The 19,120-nt window shown below is 42.7% G+C and overlaps 1 protein-coding gene across 8 annotated transcripts in view; it reads left to right on the plus strand.

Annotated features, from left to right (window-relative positions):
• The window catches only part of Myo16 (myosin XVI), a 509,596-nt gene that overhangs the window by 338,591 nt on the left and 151,885 nt on the right, over window positions 1-19,120 (plus strand). For all 8 annotated transcript variants that reach the window (XM_031339016.1, XM_031339015.1, XM_031339017.1 and 5 more), the window contains 2 exons: window positions 4,774-4,926; window positions 6,343-6,543. In XM_031339016.1, coding sequence (XP_031194876.1) covers window positions 4,774-4,926; window positions 6,343-6,543 — 354 coding nt within the window. The remainder of the gene's footprint in view (window positions 1-4,773; window positions 4,927-6,342; window positions 6,544-19,120) is intronic.

The following is a 19,120-nucleotide window of genomic DNA, read 5'->3' on the forward strand; positions in this document are numbered from 1 at the left end:
CTATCTATCTATCTATCCTATCTATCTATCTATCTATCTATCTATCTATCTATCTATCTATCTATCCTCTCTCACACACACATTCTCACCTACTCATACACCCACTAAAACACATCACACTTTGTACATATATCTAGATTAAATGCTGAACAAATTGGCAAATGGGGCTTGCTCCCTTTCTCTCGTCTAACTTGGTGTGTTCTACAGCTACCGGAAAGCTTTTAAACACATCAAAACCTGGGCCCCACTCCAATTTAATGGGTTTGGGGTCAGATCCAGACATCCACCACCTTCACAAAGCTCCCATTTAATTCCAGTGAACAGCAAGGATTGAGACTCTGTGCTGTCCTTTCTGTGGGGCACCCAGGGCTCTGCCTTCTACCGGAGTCAGCTTTAATCAGTTCTTCCCATCATTTTGTGATGTACACGTCATGTGCTGTTTAGTTTTGCTCCAGATAGATTTCACTGAGCAGTAAAAATGAAGGAAGAACAGTTGGTGGAAATTTACTCAAGAAATTAAGTTTGTCATTAGTACGAATGATGGACCATCTGGATAAGCCACAAGGTTCTCCTGCTGAAGAGAGGCTTCAAGGAATGCACACTTTTATTATTAAACCTGTTAGTTCCTTTCATGTATGAAGCATGTGTCTTAAGAGCAGTGTCCATACTAATTAGATGGCTGTTCTATGCTAATTTATCCTCACCCTTCACCCAATTCTGAGTCTGCTTTGGGGAGTTTCCAGAAGTCTAATAGACCCCTCATACAACCCCAATGGATAGACATGGAAAGGAGAAAAGACAGTTGTCTTGCATTGAAGCTGATGTTGATCCTCTAGATTATGAATGCATATTTATGTTTCTAGAAACCTCTAGAAGCATGACTAATGTATTTACTAAGTTTTCCTCTAAGGGTGTTGCACACTTGTGCATGTACACACACACACACACACACACACACACACACACACACACGCACATACACACCTTTACATTGGAGGGAAAATGAAGACAGAATCGTTGGGCGTTGGCCAGTTTGGGTCCCTCTTTTGTAAGTGAAATGTACCTTTGACGCTTCAAGTAGGTACCAGGCAGGAAGCGAAGGGCTATGTTAGTTGCCTTACAGACATTTATAGGTAGTTTTGAAGTTCATTCCTCAGAAAGGTTTCTCTATTTGACTGTCCCCTGAGCCACTGTGCTATATCAGGCTCAGTCTAAATGCAAGGTGATCGTGCATGTAGCATTTGAAACGTGGTGCAGTTGAAGATAAATGGCTGACATGGATGTGGGTAAAACTGAAAACCCAAGCAGAGACACTGGCACTCCTGTGTGTTGGAGGCAATTTTAGAACAAAATTAATATAAAATTTTAAATTAATATAAATTATAAATGAATATAAAATGCATAGGCTCTGTTCATAAAACAAAAGGAGGTGAGTCTCTCTCTAGTCTCTCCAAGAAAAATCTCTCTGTATTCTTCTTCCCCAGGAACCTCAAATCTTCCTAGGTCTAGTGTCATTGTACCCCCGGGTAGTGGCTGATCCCCTCTGGATATCCACACCTCCTCTGGAAACCAGTATCTGCTTCTTTCTAGGGAACACAGAAGCAGCATTTGCCTCCAGGTGCCAGCGGGTGATCTGAATCCCTTTCCCATTTAACAGCACCAGGAAGAGTCGCACAGACAAGTTTTATTGTTACTATGACAGATGGAGAATTACATATGGAAATATATCAAATATAGTATTAATCAATATAATTCACAGGAATAGATATAAATGCCCATGAAAATATATTGGTCAATATAAGTACATTAAAAATAAAATGTAAACATGATATATTGACAGCCATACAATGAGAACAAAAATATTTAGCTCTAGATAGAAAACTGACATTCCAGGACTACTTTCCCTTCTGATCATTTTGTCCTTGGGTCTTCTGATTTCACAGTGTAAGAGAATTTCTGTAGAGTTGAAGATTATCTACTACAATTTATTACAAAAAAGAGACAAAATTAAACAGGGACCACTCAGAACTGATTGCCTTGTAATCTTGGTGAAGATAAAGAACAAAAGAAAATTTCTTGAAATTTGGATCTCTCTCTCTCTCTCTCTCTCTCTCTCTCTCTCTCTCTCTGTGTGTGTGTGTGTGTGTGTGTGTGTGTGTATTGTAAGGACATACATTACCACAGTATATTGTTAGTGGAATTTGAAAGAATCAGTTCTTTTCTACCATGTTGTTCTGGGAATTGAACTCAGGTGGTCAGGCTTGGCCACAGGTGCCTTAACCAGTGGCATCATTCCTCTGGCCTCTCCCTTTTTTACATTTGACCACCAGCTCTCTAGAACATCTCCCCTCTGCTCCTCAACAACTGAATTTCATAGTATGTATGGAAAGCTGAGGGATTCTGAGATTTAAAGCACCAAGCTTCTTAGATAAGCACATACTTGGTGTAATCGATTCTCTTGCATAAGAACAGTCAGGCCAGATGACTGTGCTGATGGCTAAAGGCACAACTAAAGCAGAGATTGGTGACCTACATGGAACCTGTCACTCTGCCCTGTGACTGCAGCAAAGAGAATTGAAAGGGGAGAAATTTTCCAGCTGGCAAAGGGAGGATGCATTCAGCATGTGTCTTAGTCAGGGTTTCTATTCCTGTACAAAACATCATGACCAAGAAGCAAGTTGGGAAGGAGAGGGTTTATTCAGTTTACACTTCCACACTGCTGTTCATCAGCAAAGGAAGTCAGGACTGGAACTCAAGAAGGTCAGGAAGCAGGAGCTGACGCAGAGGCCATGGAGGGATGTTCCTTACTTGCTTGCTTCCCCTGGCTTGCTCAGCCTGCTCTCTTATAGAACCCAAGACTACCAGCCCAGGGATGGCACCACTCACAATGGGCCCTCCTTGATTGATCAGTAATTGAGAAAATGCCTTACAGCTGGATCTAATGGAGGCATTTCCACAACTGAAGCTCCTTTCTCTGTGATGACTCCTGCCTGTGTCAAGTTGGCACACAAAACCAGCCAGTACAGCATGTGAACCTCACCTGTGGGGAGCAGCTGGCCTATCCCCATGTCTGACCTCAGTCGAAGCTCATGCCTGTCCATCAGAGCCTCACTAGGGAGCTTGTTTCTTTCCTGGAGTGCAAATCTCCAGCAGGGGTTCTGGAAGAGAAGCACTGTCTGTGAAATCATTAGGTCCGCACGCGACACATCCCTGCTGTGAGAGGGACATTGATGCCTGCCACTTCCATTCTAATTGTGAAAAGATAGAGATGTTTATGAAAATAGCTGGTAGAGAAGGGGATTTGAAATTTCAAAGTTTTTTTACTTTGTTTCAAAAATGTATCTTGTGTTTCCTCTATTTATAATGTCGAATTCCCTGAAAACTTAGGTTATTTTGTTACTAAGAAATAATAACAGCAGGGGAATGCCAGGGCCAATAAGTGGGAGAGGGTGGGGTGGCAGGCATGGGGAGTGGGGAGGCAACAGGGGTTTGTTTTTGTTGTTTTGTTTGTTTCTTTGTTTTTTTGGACGGGAAACTGGGAAAGGAGAAATTTACATGTAAATAAAGAAAATATCTAATAAAAAATATGTTAAAAAAAGAAATAATAACTGCTGTAAAATTATTAGAATTTAGCATGCTGTGTTTACCTTACTTGCACAAAAGAGAAATGACCCCTCTCCTGAAAAGAACCACTCAAAAACACTAGTTTAGTTATAAGATTGTTCAGGGAACACATGGCAGAGAAACAGTGGTGGGTCTTGGGGACTGACAGGCATGGCCCTGTAGGAGGTAGGCTGTAGGCAAAGCAGAGATGGGGTTGATGGAGCTGAAGGGAGTCAGGAAGAATGATGTGGGCAAGGCAGGTGTAACAGCCAGTCCCTGCAGTCGATGAGGTCAGGCTCAGTTCTCAGCATCTGTGTTCTTGGAACTGCCCTCCCCTCCAGTGACACCCACCAGACATCTTCCCTTTTGGTCACATCCCCCCAACCTTGGACTTTGGCCTCTCCTGACCTCTGTCCAATGGGGTCCATGTGATCAAAGCACTGTGTGAGGTGGGGAGATGGTGGAAGATTATATAAACAAATTTTTAGATAAGGTCAAAGCTTAAGGGAGGGGCTGTATGAGGGGGGAACAGGGAGGAGGAGGGGCTATGACTGGGATGTAAAGTCAGTAAATAAATTAATAAATTGAAGAAAAAAATAAAGAAAATCTTAAAGACTAAAAGATAACATTCTATTTTCTTCAGACTGTCTTTTGGAAAGAGGGTAATTGGAGGGTGCACTCTATTTAAAAACACTATTTGTGTCATAAAGCCCTCCAGATGTAATTTCTAGAGGAAATCTGTGTCCACTCTCACCTTCAACCAATAGGTAACCAGAAGCAGGGTACACAAGAGCCACACTCCTCTCCCTAGGACTCCATGGCAAAAAGTTGTTTCTCTCCAGTTGTCCTCAAGAGCCTGATCCATCTTCCATTTAGAAGTGTTTTTCCTTTTCTCGAGTGCTTGAACCTTGTTTATATGTTGGCATTGTGGTTACATTTGTTGTATTTAACATGCCCACCTCATGTTAAACATTGGGACAATATGACCTTAGAAGTGACTGAATGAAGCTGCCTTCCAGGGCGAGATTCATGAGTCATCCTATTGGGAGACTTAGTCTGGATGTCCCCAATCTGTGTGTCACTGGGGGTGGGGGAGGAGGCTGTAGCATTAGCAGGTGGCACTGCATAGCAGACTGTGTTATCTGCTGTATTGTTTTCTTCCCTCAACAGCTCTGTGTCAACCTGACCAATGAAAAGATGCATCACTATATCCAAGAGGTGCTCTTCCTACAAGAGCAAACAGAGTGTGTACAAGAGGGAGTTGCCATGGCAACAGCCTGTTCCCCTGGTAACCAGGCTGGAGTTTTGGATTTCTTCTTCCAGGTACTTACATAACATAATTAGAAACTTAACAGGATGCCTACATTCAGGTGCCCTGGAGAGAGAGAATTTCCTTTCTGAAGGTCTTATTTGTAAGGTATCCTTGTTTGTGAGATTCTGCAATGCCTTTATAATCCCCCAATAGTTCTTCTGACAAGCACAAATTACCCTTGCCTGAAGGGGTGTTGGAAAGCTCACAACTTCATTGAAAGGACAATAAATATCAGAACTTGCTGATATAAGGATATTCACCATTTTACTTATCAAACCTAAAAGTCTCATTGGCCATTTACACGAGCCCAATGCACAAAATGAGTTTTATAAGCTGATGTCTAAGACCGAGAGACCATGAAACTCATTGTTTGTTGTGTATAGGTCCTTAAAGGTTCTAAAATTTAGATTTTGAAATGTTGGCAAGAAAACATTTGTGTACATATAAAGTTTGGTTTAAGTTAATCTTTAATTAAAATCAAGCCTGAGTGCATCAGCATGTGTTTATATCCATATTTACAATTTCTGTGCACATTGAAAAGCCTTTGACTCAGTATCTTTATTGAGTCAGTAATGATCTATTATGTGAGGCAGCAGGATGTCTTAGTGGCAAAGGCACCTATCGTCCTGGACATACTTGATGGAAGGAAACAGTCAACTCCCGCAAGTCGCCCTCAGACCTGCATATGATTGCCCTCAGACCTGCACACGAATGCCCTCAGACCTGCATATGACTGCCCTCAGACCTGCATATGACTGCCCTCAGACCTGCATATGACTGCCCTCAGACCTGCATATGACTGCTCTCAGACCTGCATACGAATGCCCTCAGACCTGCATATGACTGCCCTCAGACCTGCATACAAATGCCCTGGCATGCAAACAGGTGGACATGCACATGTGCACACACCAGAACACATACACACACACACACACACACACACACACAGTAAGGGGAGATAATAAACACATGTGAAAACATGTTTTATCAAGCAAGTCAACAATAACTTCTGTTTCCAATTGGGATTCTGTATGGAGTCACCCATCACCTCTAAATGCTTGACTGATGTTTCAGATAGGCACCAACTAGGTTTTTTGTTTTTGTTTTGTTTTGTTTTGTTTTTTAAGCTTGGAGTTTCGCTTTTCACCTTCTGTCTCTACAATTGTAGAGTTCTATAAAACCATTTGTGTTTTCCTAACACTGAAGCATAGGGCTCTAATTCCTACTACCCAGTTGTCAGGATGAGAGTTATATCTGAGAGCTCCAAGGTGTTGGAGTGCATCCATGTGCAATCATAGACATGTGTTAAAACTCAAGACACTCCCATTCTGGTTATCAGTGTGAATATAATAAAATCATCAGACAGTGTGTGTCAAGGATGCCAAGTGGAGCAACACAAGCAAACTTTTGCTTTTGCTGACTTTCAGAAACCATCAGGATTCTTCTCCCTACTGGATGAGGAGAGTCAAGTACTTTGGTCAGTGGAGCCAAGCCTTTCCAGAAAGTTGCAAGGTCTCCTGGAATCGTCAAACACAAACGCAGTCTACTGCCCTGCAAAGGACGGCAATGGAAACGTTGCTTTCAAAGGTCAAGGCGCAGCCTTCACTGTCATGCACTACGCAGGAAGGGTGAGTGGAGCTCCGCGTGGTGCACCCTGTGCACTGATGGGCCCAAGGGGAGGGAGCATCAGAGCACAGGATTCCATGATGTGCTATCCCACACAGCACAGGATTCCAGGATGTGCTATCCCACACAGCACAGGATTCCAGGATGTGCTATCCCACACAGCACAGGATTCCAGGATGTGCTATCCCACACACAAAGGCCACCTGAACATCCTGCACTCATTAACCAAGCTCCTTGCCTTTGCTTTGAGCGTGAGTTCACATCTCAGAACAGTGTGTGCAGAGCAGGGGAGCTATCTCACAGCGTGTGTAATGTCACTTAACACGAGTGGAAGAGCCTCAGGCTTATCATGAATAGCTTTACTCCACATTTTGGTCATATGTTTCTTATATAAACTTTGGGTTTCTGAATGTGCTTGGCCTGAATGTGAGCTTAGTATTGAAGTCTTTTTCTTAGAGCCTAAGAAAACAAGCCCTCCAACCTTTCCCAGCATTCAAGTTGGGTTTGTAAAACTGGTTTCTTCCTTCAGAGTCTAAGCCATGCCTGTAGGGTGTCCCCAGGCTCCTTTGCCATCTCAGGTTAGAATGGTCCAAACGAGGGCACCTGTGCCCTGTGATTTGATTTACCTGCCATGACTCTCTGGCACAAGTCTTCTCTTCAGGACAGGTGTTCTAATCCTCTCAGTTGTTGTTGTTGTTGTTGTTTTTTTTTTTTTTTTTTTTTTTTTTTTTTTTTTTTTTGTCCCTCTCACTCCCATAAACTCCTTCCCAAGTAAAGTAGAAACATCCTTCCAGCCTACTTAACTACACATTTATCCTCCTCTTAATTAAATAATCTGTTCTTCTCTACTCAATTCTTGTTTATTATTGATGCCTTCCACTTTAGTATTATAACCACACACACATATACATACACAGACACACAGAGACACAGACACACACGTATACCCACACACAGGCAGACACCACACACATACACGTAGACACAGGCAGACACATATGCACACAGACATGGGCATACAGACACATACACACACAGAGACACAGATACAGGCAGACAGACAGACAGACAGACACACACACACACAAGCACTTTGAGCTACTACTTAGTGAAAATGAGGGTATCCCATTTGATCTCCTCCCTTGTTTACTGAGATGTTGCTGTCCAGAGGATGAGAGATGACCCAGGAATAGAACACACCTAACAGTCAGATGACAGGAGAAGTAACAAAATTAATATGCTAGAACTGTCAGCTTAATGCTATGTAAGGATGCAATTATTTGGCTCATAAAAGTATATAGAACTCTCCAGAGCCACTTCACTAACAGTGAAGGAGAGGGTATTTCAGCAGAGACCTGAACTCTGGAAGTATGTGTCACTGTATTACACAGAACTCACTTGCACAAGACAGAAACTACAGAAAACAACTCAGCTTAGAAGAAGAACTCTGAGAGGGTCTAAGTTGACATATCAGGGGGGTGCTCCGAAAGGATGCCATGAACCTGCCTGTTGCTGGTTCCTGTACCACACCCTCACACTCAGTATCAGAGAAGCAGGGACTAGACTCTAGGTTCACCACTGCCACAGCAAAGAGAAGCTGGTGTGGTGGGTTTAGCTGGTGACAAGTCAGAAAGCACAGAGGTACAGTGTCTGTCACTTCTGCCCTCTAAGCTAGGGCAATAGCACTGGACAGATGGAAGGAAGAAAACAGTGAAGTCCCTGGTGCAACACAGTCTGCAAAGGAGGCAATTACAGAATGCAGTGAGGGTGAGTGAGCAGGCCCTATATCCACCCACGCATTTGGGAAACAGTGCAAGTTTCGTTGATGGTGGAAAGAGTGATGATAGGTGAAATGTCTAATATTTTTGTTTTTGGCTATTCCGTGAATATGTGTGTGCACCCTCCTAATGGCTCCATCCTCTGGAGCTCTGGCATTTTCAGAGGAGATGTGATGAGGCTGTAATAAGGAGATGGTGTTAGACATATTGGGGGAAAGGCAGATCAGGCTTTTGTGTGATTGGCCAGCATCTACCTTTGAGCAGTAGCGGGGAATAAAGAGGTGGCATGCATGAGAAGAGGATGGGAAGAAAGTGAGAGAAAGAATAACCAAAGATATGAGTCAGATCCAGTAGGGCCCCACTGTCCTCGTATGGCTGATAAACAGAGACTACACTGTGTCAACTCAAGGCATGTATCCCAAGAGGGGAACACTGAAAATGCTGGTGGCAGGGACTTTAATGCAGACCCTGATTGGATGGTGGGCATCCTGACTGACTCAGCCTAAGAGCAGCATGGAGAGAAAAACAACTCTGGACAAGAGAGGCCTCTCAGGTGCTAAGGGAGGAGATGAGGAATCACACCTGATAGGGTGGATTAGGCAGGAGATGCCCCCATGAGAAGTTGGGTTGACTGATGTCATTAGATGCTTGGAGAACCTTTTGGGACATGGGAAGAGATTGATGCAAGGTTTTATATCTTTAATCCCTGAATAGTTCCCAGTTGTAATTCTCCTTGGCCTCTTCAAAGTCCTTACAAGTAGAAAAATGTTCCACTGTTGTCTTCAGATCCTTAAACTCTGCCTTCTTCACCTTGTTTATTTTCTGGATTTGGGGAAAACATATAAAGCTACAGTTGGGTATCATGACTTCTTCTAATTTAGGAAATTACTTTCTTAGGGGCTTCCTAGGATCTCTATTAGGCATGCATCAGAACACCCTTATCCGTAAGCCTGTTGCATTGTGCCTTACAGACAAAGCAGACTCATACGAAGCATTAAAACCCAAGGACAGAGTGGTTCAGAATTGTAGCTTGATTATTTTGAGTTCAGTTGTAATTATTTTTCTGAGTACCTAATAGCATTTCAATTTTAATTTTGTTTTTGAAACTTTAAGGGGAAAACAACTGACAGTTTAAATTACTAGGCAATTGTTCACTGAGTTCTTAGAGAAATTAAAGAACACAGGACAGCCGGGTGATTAGTTGGTACAGAGCCAAAGCCCCTGTGGAATCATGCATTTTCCTTTAAAAGCATCTTTGTTTTTAAAGAGAGTTTTCCATAATTGGAGTCGATTTTGTGGCTTTACAGAAATCTTTCATTTTGCTGCGATGTACTAATGAGTTGTAGCCAAAGGAGTCCCCAAGGCCCTGTTCACGTGCTACAGTGTAGATTCTATGTGATTTCGAGCAATATGTCGGTCCATATGCCTTTTGAATTGTCAGTCGTAGCCACAGGCATTTATGTGTTGGACTGTTTTTGTTCCAAAAACAAAAGTATCATGAACGTTCTACAATTTGTTGATTAAGTGATGCGAGAAAAGCTCACCCACTTAAAAGCAGTATGTATTGTGTATGATGTATAACCCTTGACCCAAGAGCTGACTCCCAAGGAGAGAGCTCAGTGAATCCATGTGCTCTTGAGCCTCTTAGCATCTTCTTGACCAGATGGCTGGTGTAAACATCCTGCATCCTGCGTGGTGGGCTGGCCTGCTTGTTTTAATGAGAATATGCAACACCCTATGGAAAGGATAGTTCACTGCAGAGCTGACACTAGCATTGTTCCCCTGTCCCCGTCTGGATGGGCTCTGGATGAACTTTCCCAACTTGGGAACTCTGAAGAGGAGCTCTGCCCTGCTTAGAGAGCTTCCTGAGATGAAGCTCAGAGGTCCTTTTAGGAATGTTTAAGCACCATTATCTGAATGACGTCTGACGATCCTTCCTAAACATATCTGAATGTTTCATTACCCCCAGGAGCACGGTGCAGCTTCCTGTCTCCATTACAGAAATATTTTAAAGTAAATGGGAAGAGGCTGTGCATGAAATATTAACGAGATCTCATTAATGAGTGTAAGTTTGAATTAAAGAAAGCTTTTGGGGCTTGGCTTCTTTTTGTTTGATTATTTGTTTTAGCCAATTTTAAATCATAAGCAAAGTTACCTGTTTTGGAATTTGCTTTTAAACTGAGATTCAAGAGACAGATGAGCCTTAAACCCACAAGTATATCTGCGTTTGTTGGCTGTTAGAATTCGAGATCTTGAAGGAAAGAAGAATTACAGCTTGACAATATCAGCTCTTAGGAGAGGTGAATTTCCATTAAGGCCATGCTAAACTAACTCTACTTAGAAACTGTGCCTCCAAGCTCCTAAATTTTGCAGTGAGGAAAAAGTGAACAAATTATGAAGTTGTAAAGGGGTTTGGGGCTAAAAGTAAAGATTAAGTTAATGAAATTTAAATAAAGATTCAGTTGTGAAATGCACATCCCACACTCACATGTGCAGATCCTCATGTGTTCAAGCTTTGAATGGCCTTGCTCAGAGCAAATGTCTTAGTGTATGTCTCAGGGCTACAGTGTAAGGAGATGGCCCAAGACTGGGTTATCTGATTCTAATGGTAGTGTGCAGAGAAGGTTGGGGAGTCATGCCACCCCAACAGGCCATGATTGGAATGGCAGAAGCCATGAGCCAGGGGGATCTGAGACACCCTAGATGAGGAAGTCAGGATGGATCGGCCGGGAAGCCCCCAGAATTCCAGCCACCTTCTCTCTCCAGAACCACAAGAACATAGACTTCTCTTTTGTGGCTTCCCAAATTGTGTTTACAGGTTCCAGCAGCAGCCTGAGGAAGAGAATACATTCATTGTTTTCTGGCGGTTTACATACAAGAAAAGTGAAACACGTTGACACATAACATTTTAGAGTTTCTTCCTCATCGTTGGTCTATCCTGAGCTAACCCTTGCACTTCTTGATCTCTTTGTCTCCTGTGCGTTTCCACACCTGGACGTCCTGTGTCCGTGTCCTCTGTCCTAGATCTGGGCCTCTCTCTGAACATCATGGTCCTGGCCTATGCTACTTTCTTAACTCACCTTACTGTCATCATGATGCCTGACACATGCACCGTGACCACATCCTTATGTGTAAACAGCGCCGTGTCGGTTTCTAAGTAGGCCTTTGGTGAGGGCCGATGATTCATCAAGATCATGCAGTTATGGCTGAGGTTGTTAGAGCTCCTGCTACAGAAGAACAGAAACTGGGTAGCTTCTTCCCACTGCAATGTAATGGAAAATGGAAGTTCAAACAGGAGCATCTGCAGGTTTCTCCTGGCCTCTCTGCAAACAGGATGTAGTCAGTCTCTGAGTTGTGAATGCATCCCTCCCAACTCTGCCGTCTGTGTCTCATGGATCATTTTCTCTTCTCCTAAGGGTTTTGGGATACTGTAATATGTTCCCCTTGAGTCTAATGAATTACATATTTTTTTAAAAAAAATTGCAAATAATGGTCTAAACTCTTGGTGAACATGAGTTTGGGAGAGACCATCCACAGAGGAGTTTCTGGTGAGTGGTAGGCCCCTCATTTCACATGGCCCCATGTCTTCATCTCCCACCACCTACTGGGTCAACAAGCACAACGCTTTATCATCTGCACTCTGCAGAATCCATACATGTAGAGGAAAGAAAAAAGGCATTGCTTTACCCAAGCAAGTTTGCGTTTCATTCCATAGCTACGTGACTCTGAAGATGAGGAACCTCATTTATACACATGTGAAATTTAAAGTTGAGGAAAGTGTCATCATGAATCTCATGGTTTCTTCTGGGGATTAAAGAGTAGACTGTAAGTACATGCAGGCATGATCATTTTTACATATTTCCTCAAATATACCTATCATAGCCCCTCCACAGTAGTCTAAGGCCTGCAATATATACAGGCCACAAGGCCAATCAAAAATTTGAATAGACAGAGAGATCAAACTAAATTAAGGATCATTCAGTCAGTTTACTATTTTTGTCTAGATGAGAATATTGGTAGGCCAATGGACTTATTTAAGTGTTCAAATGTCCCTGTTTGGTTTGCCAGGACTTATACATTCTTACATCTTGTAAATGAGCATGTGTTAGAACGTTAGAATGTGTTAGAGCTAGGCTTAGTAACACGTGTTTAAATACTTTCCTTGTGTTTTTCCTGACACACGTTGATCAGCATTAAGACAGCTGTAACCACTCCGGTTGTATTATGATCTCTTACTGCTCTTCCGCCAGGCTTTATAGACTTCCCTGAAAGATAAGTGGAGACAATTCAGTGATTTCTCTGAGTAAGCCATAAAGCCTGTGCAGAAAGAGAGAGAGCGCAGATGACTGCCTTAATTTATGCTAATGTGACATTCTCTTTCTCACGGGCCTGTCCCGAGTGTCGAGTAGCTACACCTTGATTAAAATGAATTCTGCAAAACTATTAGCTTCTTTCGCATTGGGTTTATGCCTAACAGTGTGAACCCACAGGTGTGTGGGATTTTACTGTACATTCAGTGATCTCCTTTCAATATTATTTCCCTCAAGAAAATTAAAACCTTGCAATCTGTATACACACTCTGCATTGTAATTTTATGATGAGATAAAAATCTATAGTCCCCTACTACAGTGTACTTATGGTCTTGAAAGCATGCATCAGGATTCTTCCCCACCCCCCTACACCACATCCATAAAGGAGTTGTCATCCCAGACACAAAAACCTGGATCCTGTACTATTTGTTATTATGATTTCCCAGGCAGTTGACAGAATTTGTTACTTGCTCATTGCTGATGGACTCGGAGTGAAGATAAGAAGCTGTTATTGATACAGGGGTTTCTGTAAAATACCTGAATGCTTTTCTTCTCCCCACGAAGGACATGTTCCCTCATTGAATGAGCTTTGAATCTGAAAATTACCCCTTGTTTAAAATTATGCTGCCACCCGGATCTTCCCGCAGAGGAAAATCTTTACCCCACTGATGATTCCAGTGTGTTCTAGGTGGCATGCTGATTAAAACCAACCTCTGCACTCTTGACCTATTGACGAGGGTAGCTCCTGGGGACCCTTTCAGCCTGTTCAGCCTTGCAGGTGCACCTGTGCCCAGAGTGACATGTTAACCTGTGCCCTGTCTGAGCTTTGTCTCTGAAGATTTGTAGGAGACACCGTGTACCCAGGAAAACTCTGGGAGTGAGTCTGTAAATCAAATGACAGAGGAGACAGACAAATCAATGGGTGGCTACTGCTTTTTTTCCTCCCCAGTTTTTTTTTTTTTTCTCCAGGCAGAAATCCCAGACACAACAATGAACTCTGTCTGGTCTCAGCAAAGCTGATGCTATTAAAGGTTATTTGATGAAAACATTTGGACCCATGTGGAAAGAGCTTAATTTACAATCTACATTTGTTCCCCCATCTTGGTCAGATGTTTTTAAAAATAAACATTAGCCTCAGCAGGACCCTGTTATCTTCTTCCTACATCAAATTTTCCTTTGAAGGTTGTTCTCGGAGAAGTAGTGGTGAACTGGCATGGGAGATGCCTCTCTCTCTCTCTCTCTCTCTCTCTCTCTCTCTCTCTCTCTCTTTCTCTTTCCCTCTCTTTCTCTCTTTCTCTCTCTCTGCCTCACTGTTGGGTAGGGCAAATGCAGGGCTCTCTTTCTTTCTAAGTTCAGCATGTTGTCTCACTTTTATGGCCAGATAAAAAGTTATAAATATGGAGCTTTGAATCTCCTAAAATATTGACACTTTCCTGTTAATACCTTCTCCTTAAAAGGGACAAATGAACTGTTCTCATCATCTCAACTGCGTCAGGTTTACCAGCCAGATACCTTGGCATTGAGATGCTGACTCTTCATGTTGCCCAGTGTTCGCTGTGCCCATCATTGATCGGAACCAAAAGGAAATTCTAAAAACTATCAGGAGAAATCACTTCTTGGAAAAATAATAAAGCCTGACGTTTTTGTTACTTTACTCAATGCTGTGACCAAATGGCTGACAAGAAGCAACTTCAGGGAGGAGAGGATGATGTAAGCTCATTAATTAAGGGTGTCGTTGCTCATCCTCGGGAAGGTGGAATAGCATCTGTACTCTGTAGGTATGGGAGCTGGCTTACATCCAGGTGAACCAAGAAGTAGAAAGAACAGGAAATGGGAGCAGATAAAATAACCCAAGTCCTGTCCATAGGCAGGCACCACTCTTCCCCCTGCCCCCCACACATCCTCTCCAAACTCTGCTATCAGATGGGCACATGTGTTCTGAAAGAAGAGCATTCGCAGATGCCTTATATGCAAACTTCAGTGCCCTGCTTATACTTTTGGTGATAAACCGGACAAACTCAGCAGCCCACAAGGGGTCAAGGTCCTTGAGACAGGCTGAGTGGAAAACTGCAGCCGTGCATGAGAAGTAGCCAGGCATATTTGCATTTCCTGAAAATGATCATTTATTTATTTTGCTAAACCAGTCTTCACATATATTCTGGTGTGATATATTGAATTCACAAGTATGTCTGCAAAGTTCTGCATTTTTATCATCTGTTAATCCTAACCACTTCTCTGAGGATATTTTGCATCTTGTAAATAACAGGATGCAGGGAGGGAGTAGGGAAGTGAAGAGTGTGCAGATCTACTTCTGATCTATAAATATTGATGATCTTCTGAGTGCCAAGCTGGTGGGCACTTATAACTCAGTGTCCTGGGAAGAAGGCTACCCAGATATGTGTTCCAGCTGCCTCTCTTGGGAGCTTCAGACCTTCGCAGGGCTCCCTGCCACCTTCTAAATACTCACTTTCTCTCAGCTCACTCTGAAAAGAAAATCGATTTAAAAAAATAATTTCCATGTTTATACCACTTTTAACTTCTAGAAAAACAAGAAACCTAAGGGTATGCTGAATATCCCTCATCCAAAATGCTTGAGATCAAAGCATTTCCAGGTTCAGATACATTTCAGATTTTAAAATTGCTCATAGAATTTACTTGTTGAGAAACTGTAATATTGAAAATTCAAGATGTAAAATGTTTTGATTTTTCTTCATTCTTGACATTTTTGTACAATGTATTTTGATCAAATTGACTCTTACCTACCCAACTTCACGTTCTCTCTGTCTCTCTGTCTCTCTCCCCTTCCTTCCCTCCCTCCTTCTTTCCCTCTCTTCCTCTTTCCCTCCCTCCACCTTCCATATCCAATAGAACCCTGTTTGTGTTAGCTGGGCCAGCTCTGGAGTGTGGTGGGCATATTGGAGATCAATAGTGTTGAAGAAAACTCTTGTTCCCTCAGAATCCATCCAATGTTGATAGCTCCTCAGTTGGGAGTTAATGTGAGCCATCCGCAAGGCATCTAGACGAGCCTTACGAGAGTCTGCTCCTGATAAGGGAGTGTCATGGGAGAACCTTCGTTCTCCATGTTGGGACTCCGGGCTGAGCTAGCACAGGGCTTACACCTGCTATCACACTGCTATGAGTGTGTCTGTGCAGCTTCCCTGTCACCTGAAAACACTGTTTCCCTGAGGCCATCTCCCTCCTCTGCCTCATGTGAATTTTTTCTGTCCTGATCCCTGACCCCTTAAGTGAAGAATTTGATAAAGATGTCCCTTTTATGGCTGTACCTTGCCAAGCGTCTTTTTTTTTTTTTTTTTCATATTGACCAGTTGTGAATCTCTGTGTTAATTGCCATCTACAACCAAAAGAAATTCATCTGATAAGGCCTAAGTGATACACTCCTTTATGGCTGTAGTATTATGTCATTATGAGTCATTTTAATATTATTTCCATTTACCAGAATAACAGTGGTAGCTTTCCTCCTTAGAGTCCACGACCACCTATCTAGTTTTAGGTTCTTACCTTAATTAACAATGCCAGGTGTAAGTTACATCTTGTGGAATAGTCCTTACACATAATCAGAAAATGGTTCATTACTCCCATAATATTTGTGCCGCCATTACGCCGGTGGGCGTTATTTTTCCAGGCAACAATAGAGCCCTTCATTATTGTAGTTCATGGAATCCACAGCAAATTGAGACTCCCCCAGTAGCATTCATAGCACCTTCCAGCACTATGAAAGCTAACCAGTAGAGATAACACTTAAAGGTGAATAGAAGCCTGGTTTCTCTGTGTTCTGTGACTCACGCATATGGTGTCTTCAACACTAGAGTCTTACCGCCAAGTTCTTGGGGTAACTAAGAATGATGGGAACAACCTGGGACCCGTTGGGGGCCTGTTGTACCCTGTTGGCCAAAAATCCAAGAAGCTTCAAAAGATGTAAGCTATCCCCGGCACTGAGCTTCTGAGTTTGGATAAGAATGACCACCTTGGGACCATAATTGTCCATTAAGGAATAAAGGATTGTTGTTCCTCAAAGGCATGTCAATGACCTGCTTTGCTTCTCTGTTAACACTCCTGTTAACATTAAATGAGACTATTTTGGGTCACTTCTTAGGAGCAGACATGCACCGTTGGCTCTTATAGATGCCTTACTCTATGGCTTGCAAGCTGGCCTTTTGACCAATCTGTCCCTAAGTTTGTCTCCCCTGAGTATAAAGTAGCCTGTGCTTTCCATTCTATAGCAGATGTTCCAGATGGCTTTAGAGTTTTTGTTCTCTGTGGCATGGTGTGTGTTGTCAGGATTTAATTTTATTTTTTTGCTGGCACCACCTTTTAAAGTACATTCAGAAAGTATAGGCCTTCCCTGTGACTGGATAAAAATGTGGCCAAACTCTCCGCCTTGGCTTTCACTCACAGATCCAAGTTTTCAGAACCAAACAGCAAATATCCATGAAAGGTGGGCTGCTCAAGGGCCGTCAGTACAGAAATGCTTGCGACCATTCTATGCATCCAATCCTCTTCATTTCCTTAGCATGCTCCCTTTCCCGTGGATTGGCTTCTGTTGTCACAGTGGGGTTCCTGCACACAAAACTTCAGACAGCCTAGATTAACTTGTATTTCTGTATTGTTAGCTCTCTGATCGCCAAAGTTGACTCAAGGCAATAGCTATTGCACATAGTACCACAATAAATATGAGAGTACAGGAATCGTTTTGGCATAATGCTTTTATTCCGTTATTGCTGGAGTGGAAACATCATAGGGCAATTCTAAGTTTAGCTTTTGAAGGGACTCTCCATCTTGATTTTATACTGCTTATCCTAATGTACATTCCCACCAGCAGGGAGCAAAGGGCCTACCTCAGCTTCTTGATGATTTTTGAGTTGATCTACCTGGGGTGAGGTCTGACTCACATGTATCCAGTGTGAATAAGATTGAGTTTTTGTCATATTACCGTTGACTATGGCTTTTTTCCAAAGACATAAAAGGAGTGATGACTCTGAAACATGTTGGGCACAAAATTAGATCACTAAGTTGAGAGTAATGAAGATACAAAATGCACACACACACATATACACACAAATTTATATTAAATACAGTACAGACAGACTTGTACACATGCAAAAATGTAACATGAACTGTGACAGCCACACATGTTAGTCTTACAAGGTTTAAGATGGCATCTTCTTACACACCTAAGCTGTCACTACAGGGATCTTTATAGAGGAACTTATGACTTTCGGCACTTCAACCACATGGAAATGTCACGCTCCAGCTCAGGAACATTGCATAATAATATAATTAACAATTTGGCTTGGCCTTAACATGTTGAGTTACAAAGCAGAGCATGAAGGCAGTAGACAAATGATCAACATTCAGCCTAGTGTCTGTGCACATCTGTTATGGGGCATCTCACCAATGAGGAGACTGGCCGTAACAGGGAAGGAAAGTGAAGAGAGCTGATGTCTAAGGAAAAACCTTAAACCCAGGACTCCCCTAGAAGATAGTGCAGTGATATCAGTGCCCAGAGGAACCTATTCTAGTCCTGAGTGTGACCAGAGCTGAGGATGTTCACGGCAGTTCAGTGCAGTGTGTGCAGCTCATGGCCCCCAGCTGTTGCTTCTTTCATTCTTTTGTTTAGGTCTCTCTGCCCACATGATTGAGTTCAGGGAATGGCCAGGATACCTTGCCATGCAGTCTCTCAGGAATGAGTCTGCCAGCCTTCCTGCTTTCATTTACACCTTCGAGAGGCCCAACATTTCTACTCGAGCACTTGATTGTCCTGGCTGCATTCTTGGCTTTGCTTTTCTGTGAGCTACACAGTTGCTAAAAAGAGTTGAGCTGTGGCACGAAGACCAGCCAAGACAAGAACGCCTTGGGAACTGTCAAATTAGTGCACAGTACAGTCCTGAGAGGAATATATATTAAAATTTCAAAGAGAACAGCATAATTTGGGGGATTTGGTTGTACAAGAAATGTCAATAATCCGAAGCGGCTAAGAGATTTACCAGAACGGGAGTAGCCACCACTCACCACTCCGATGTCAAGGAGATAAGGGAAGGTGCTGACCAGAGCTGCTGTAGCCCCATCTCTTCCCATCCTGTCCCAGATCCTGGCCTCAGGCAGCACTTGTACATGGCCAGCAGGGCATCTCTAGGAGGTCCACTGTCTAGAACTGAGGAGACTAGTGATTGACTGGAGGTAAGCATACACGTGAGAGGACAAGATGCCCTGGCAAAGCGAGGGGAACATGTGCAGAGGTCCAGCTCTTGAAAAGGCAAAATAGCAAAACCAATGACAAAGGGATCAAGATAAATTAATTGAAGACTGGCAATCTCTAGAAGAAGGAGCTGGGGTAATGCCAAATTTGGCCACTCTATGTTTCCCAAATTTTATAAAAATTAGTGTGGCAATCCCTTTATGAGAGCACTCAACTATTGAATGGGACTTAAAACAAATTTTATTTTTAGTTCAGATAATCTCAGTCCAGGTAC

The sequence above is a fragment of the Mastomys coucha genome, unplaced genomic scaffold, assembly GCF_008632895.1.
Source record: "Mastomys coucha isolate ucsf_1 unplaced genomic scaffold, UCSF_Mcou_1 pScaffold22, whole genome shotgun sequence".
NCBI lineage: Eukaryota > Metazoa > Chordata > Mammalia > Rodentia > Muridae > Mastomys > Mastomys coucha.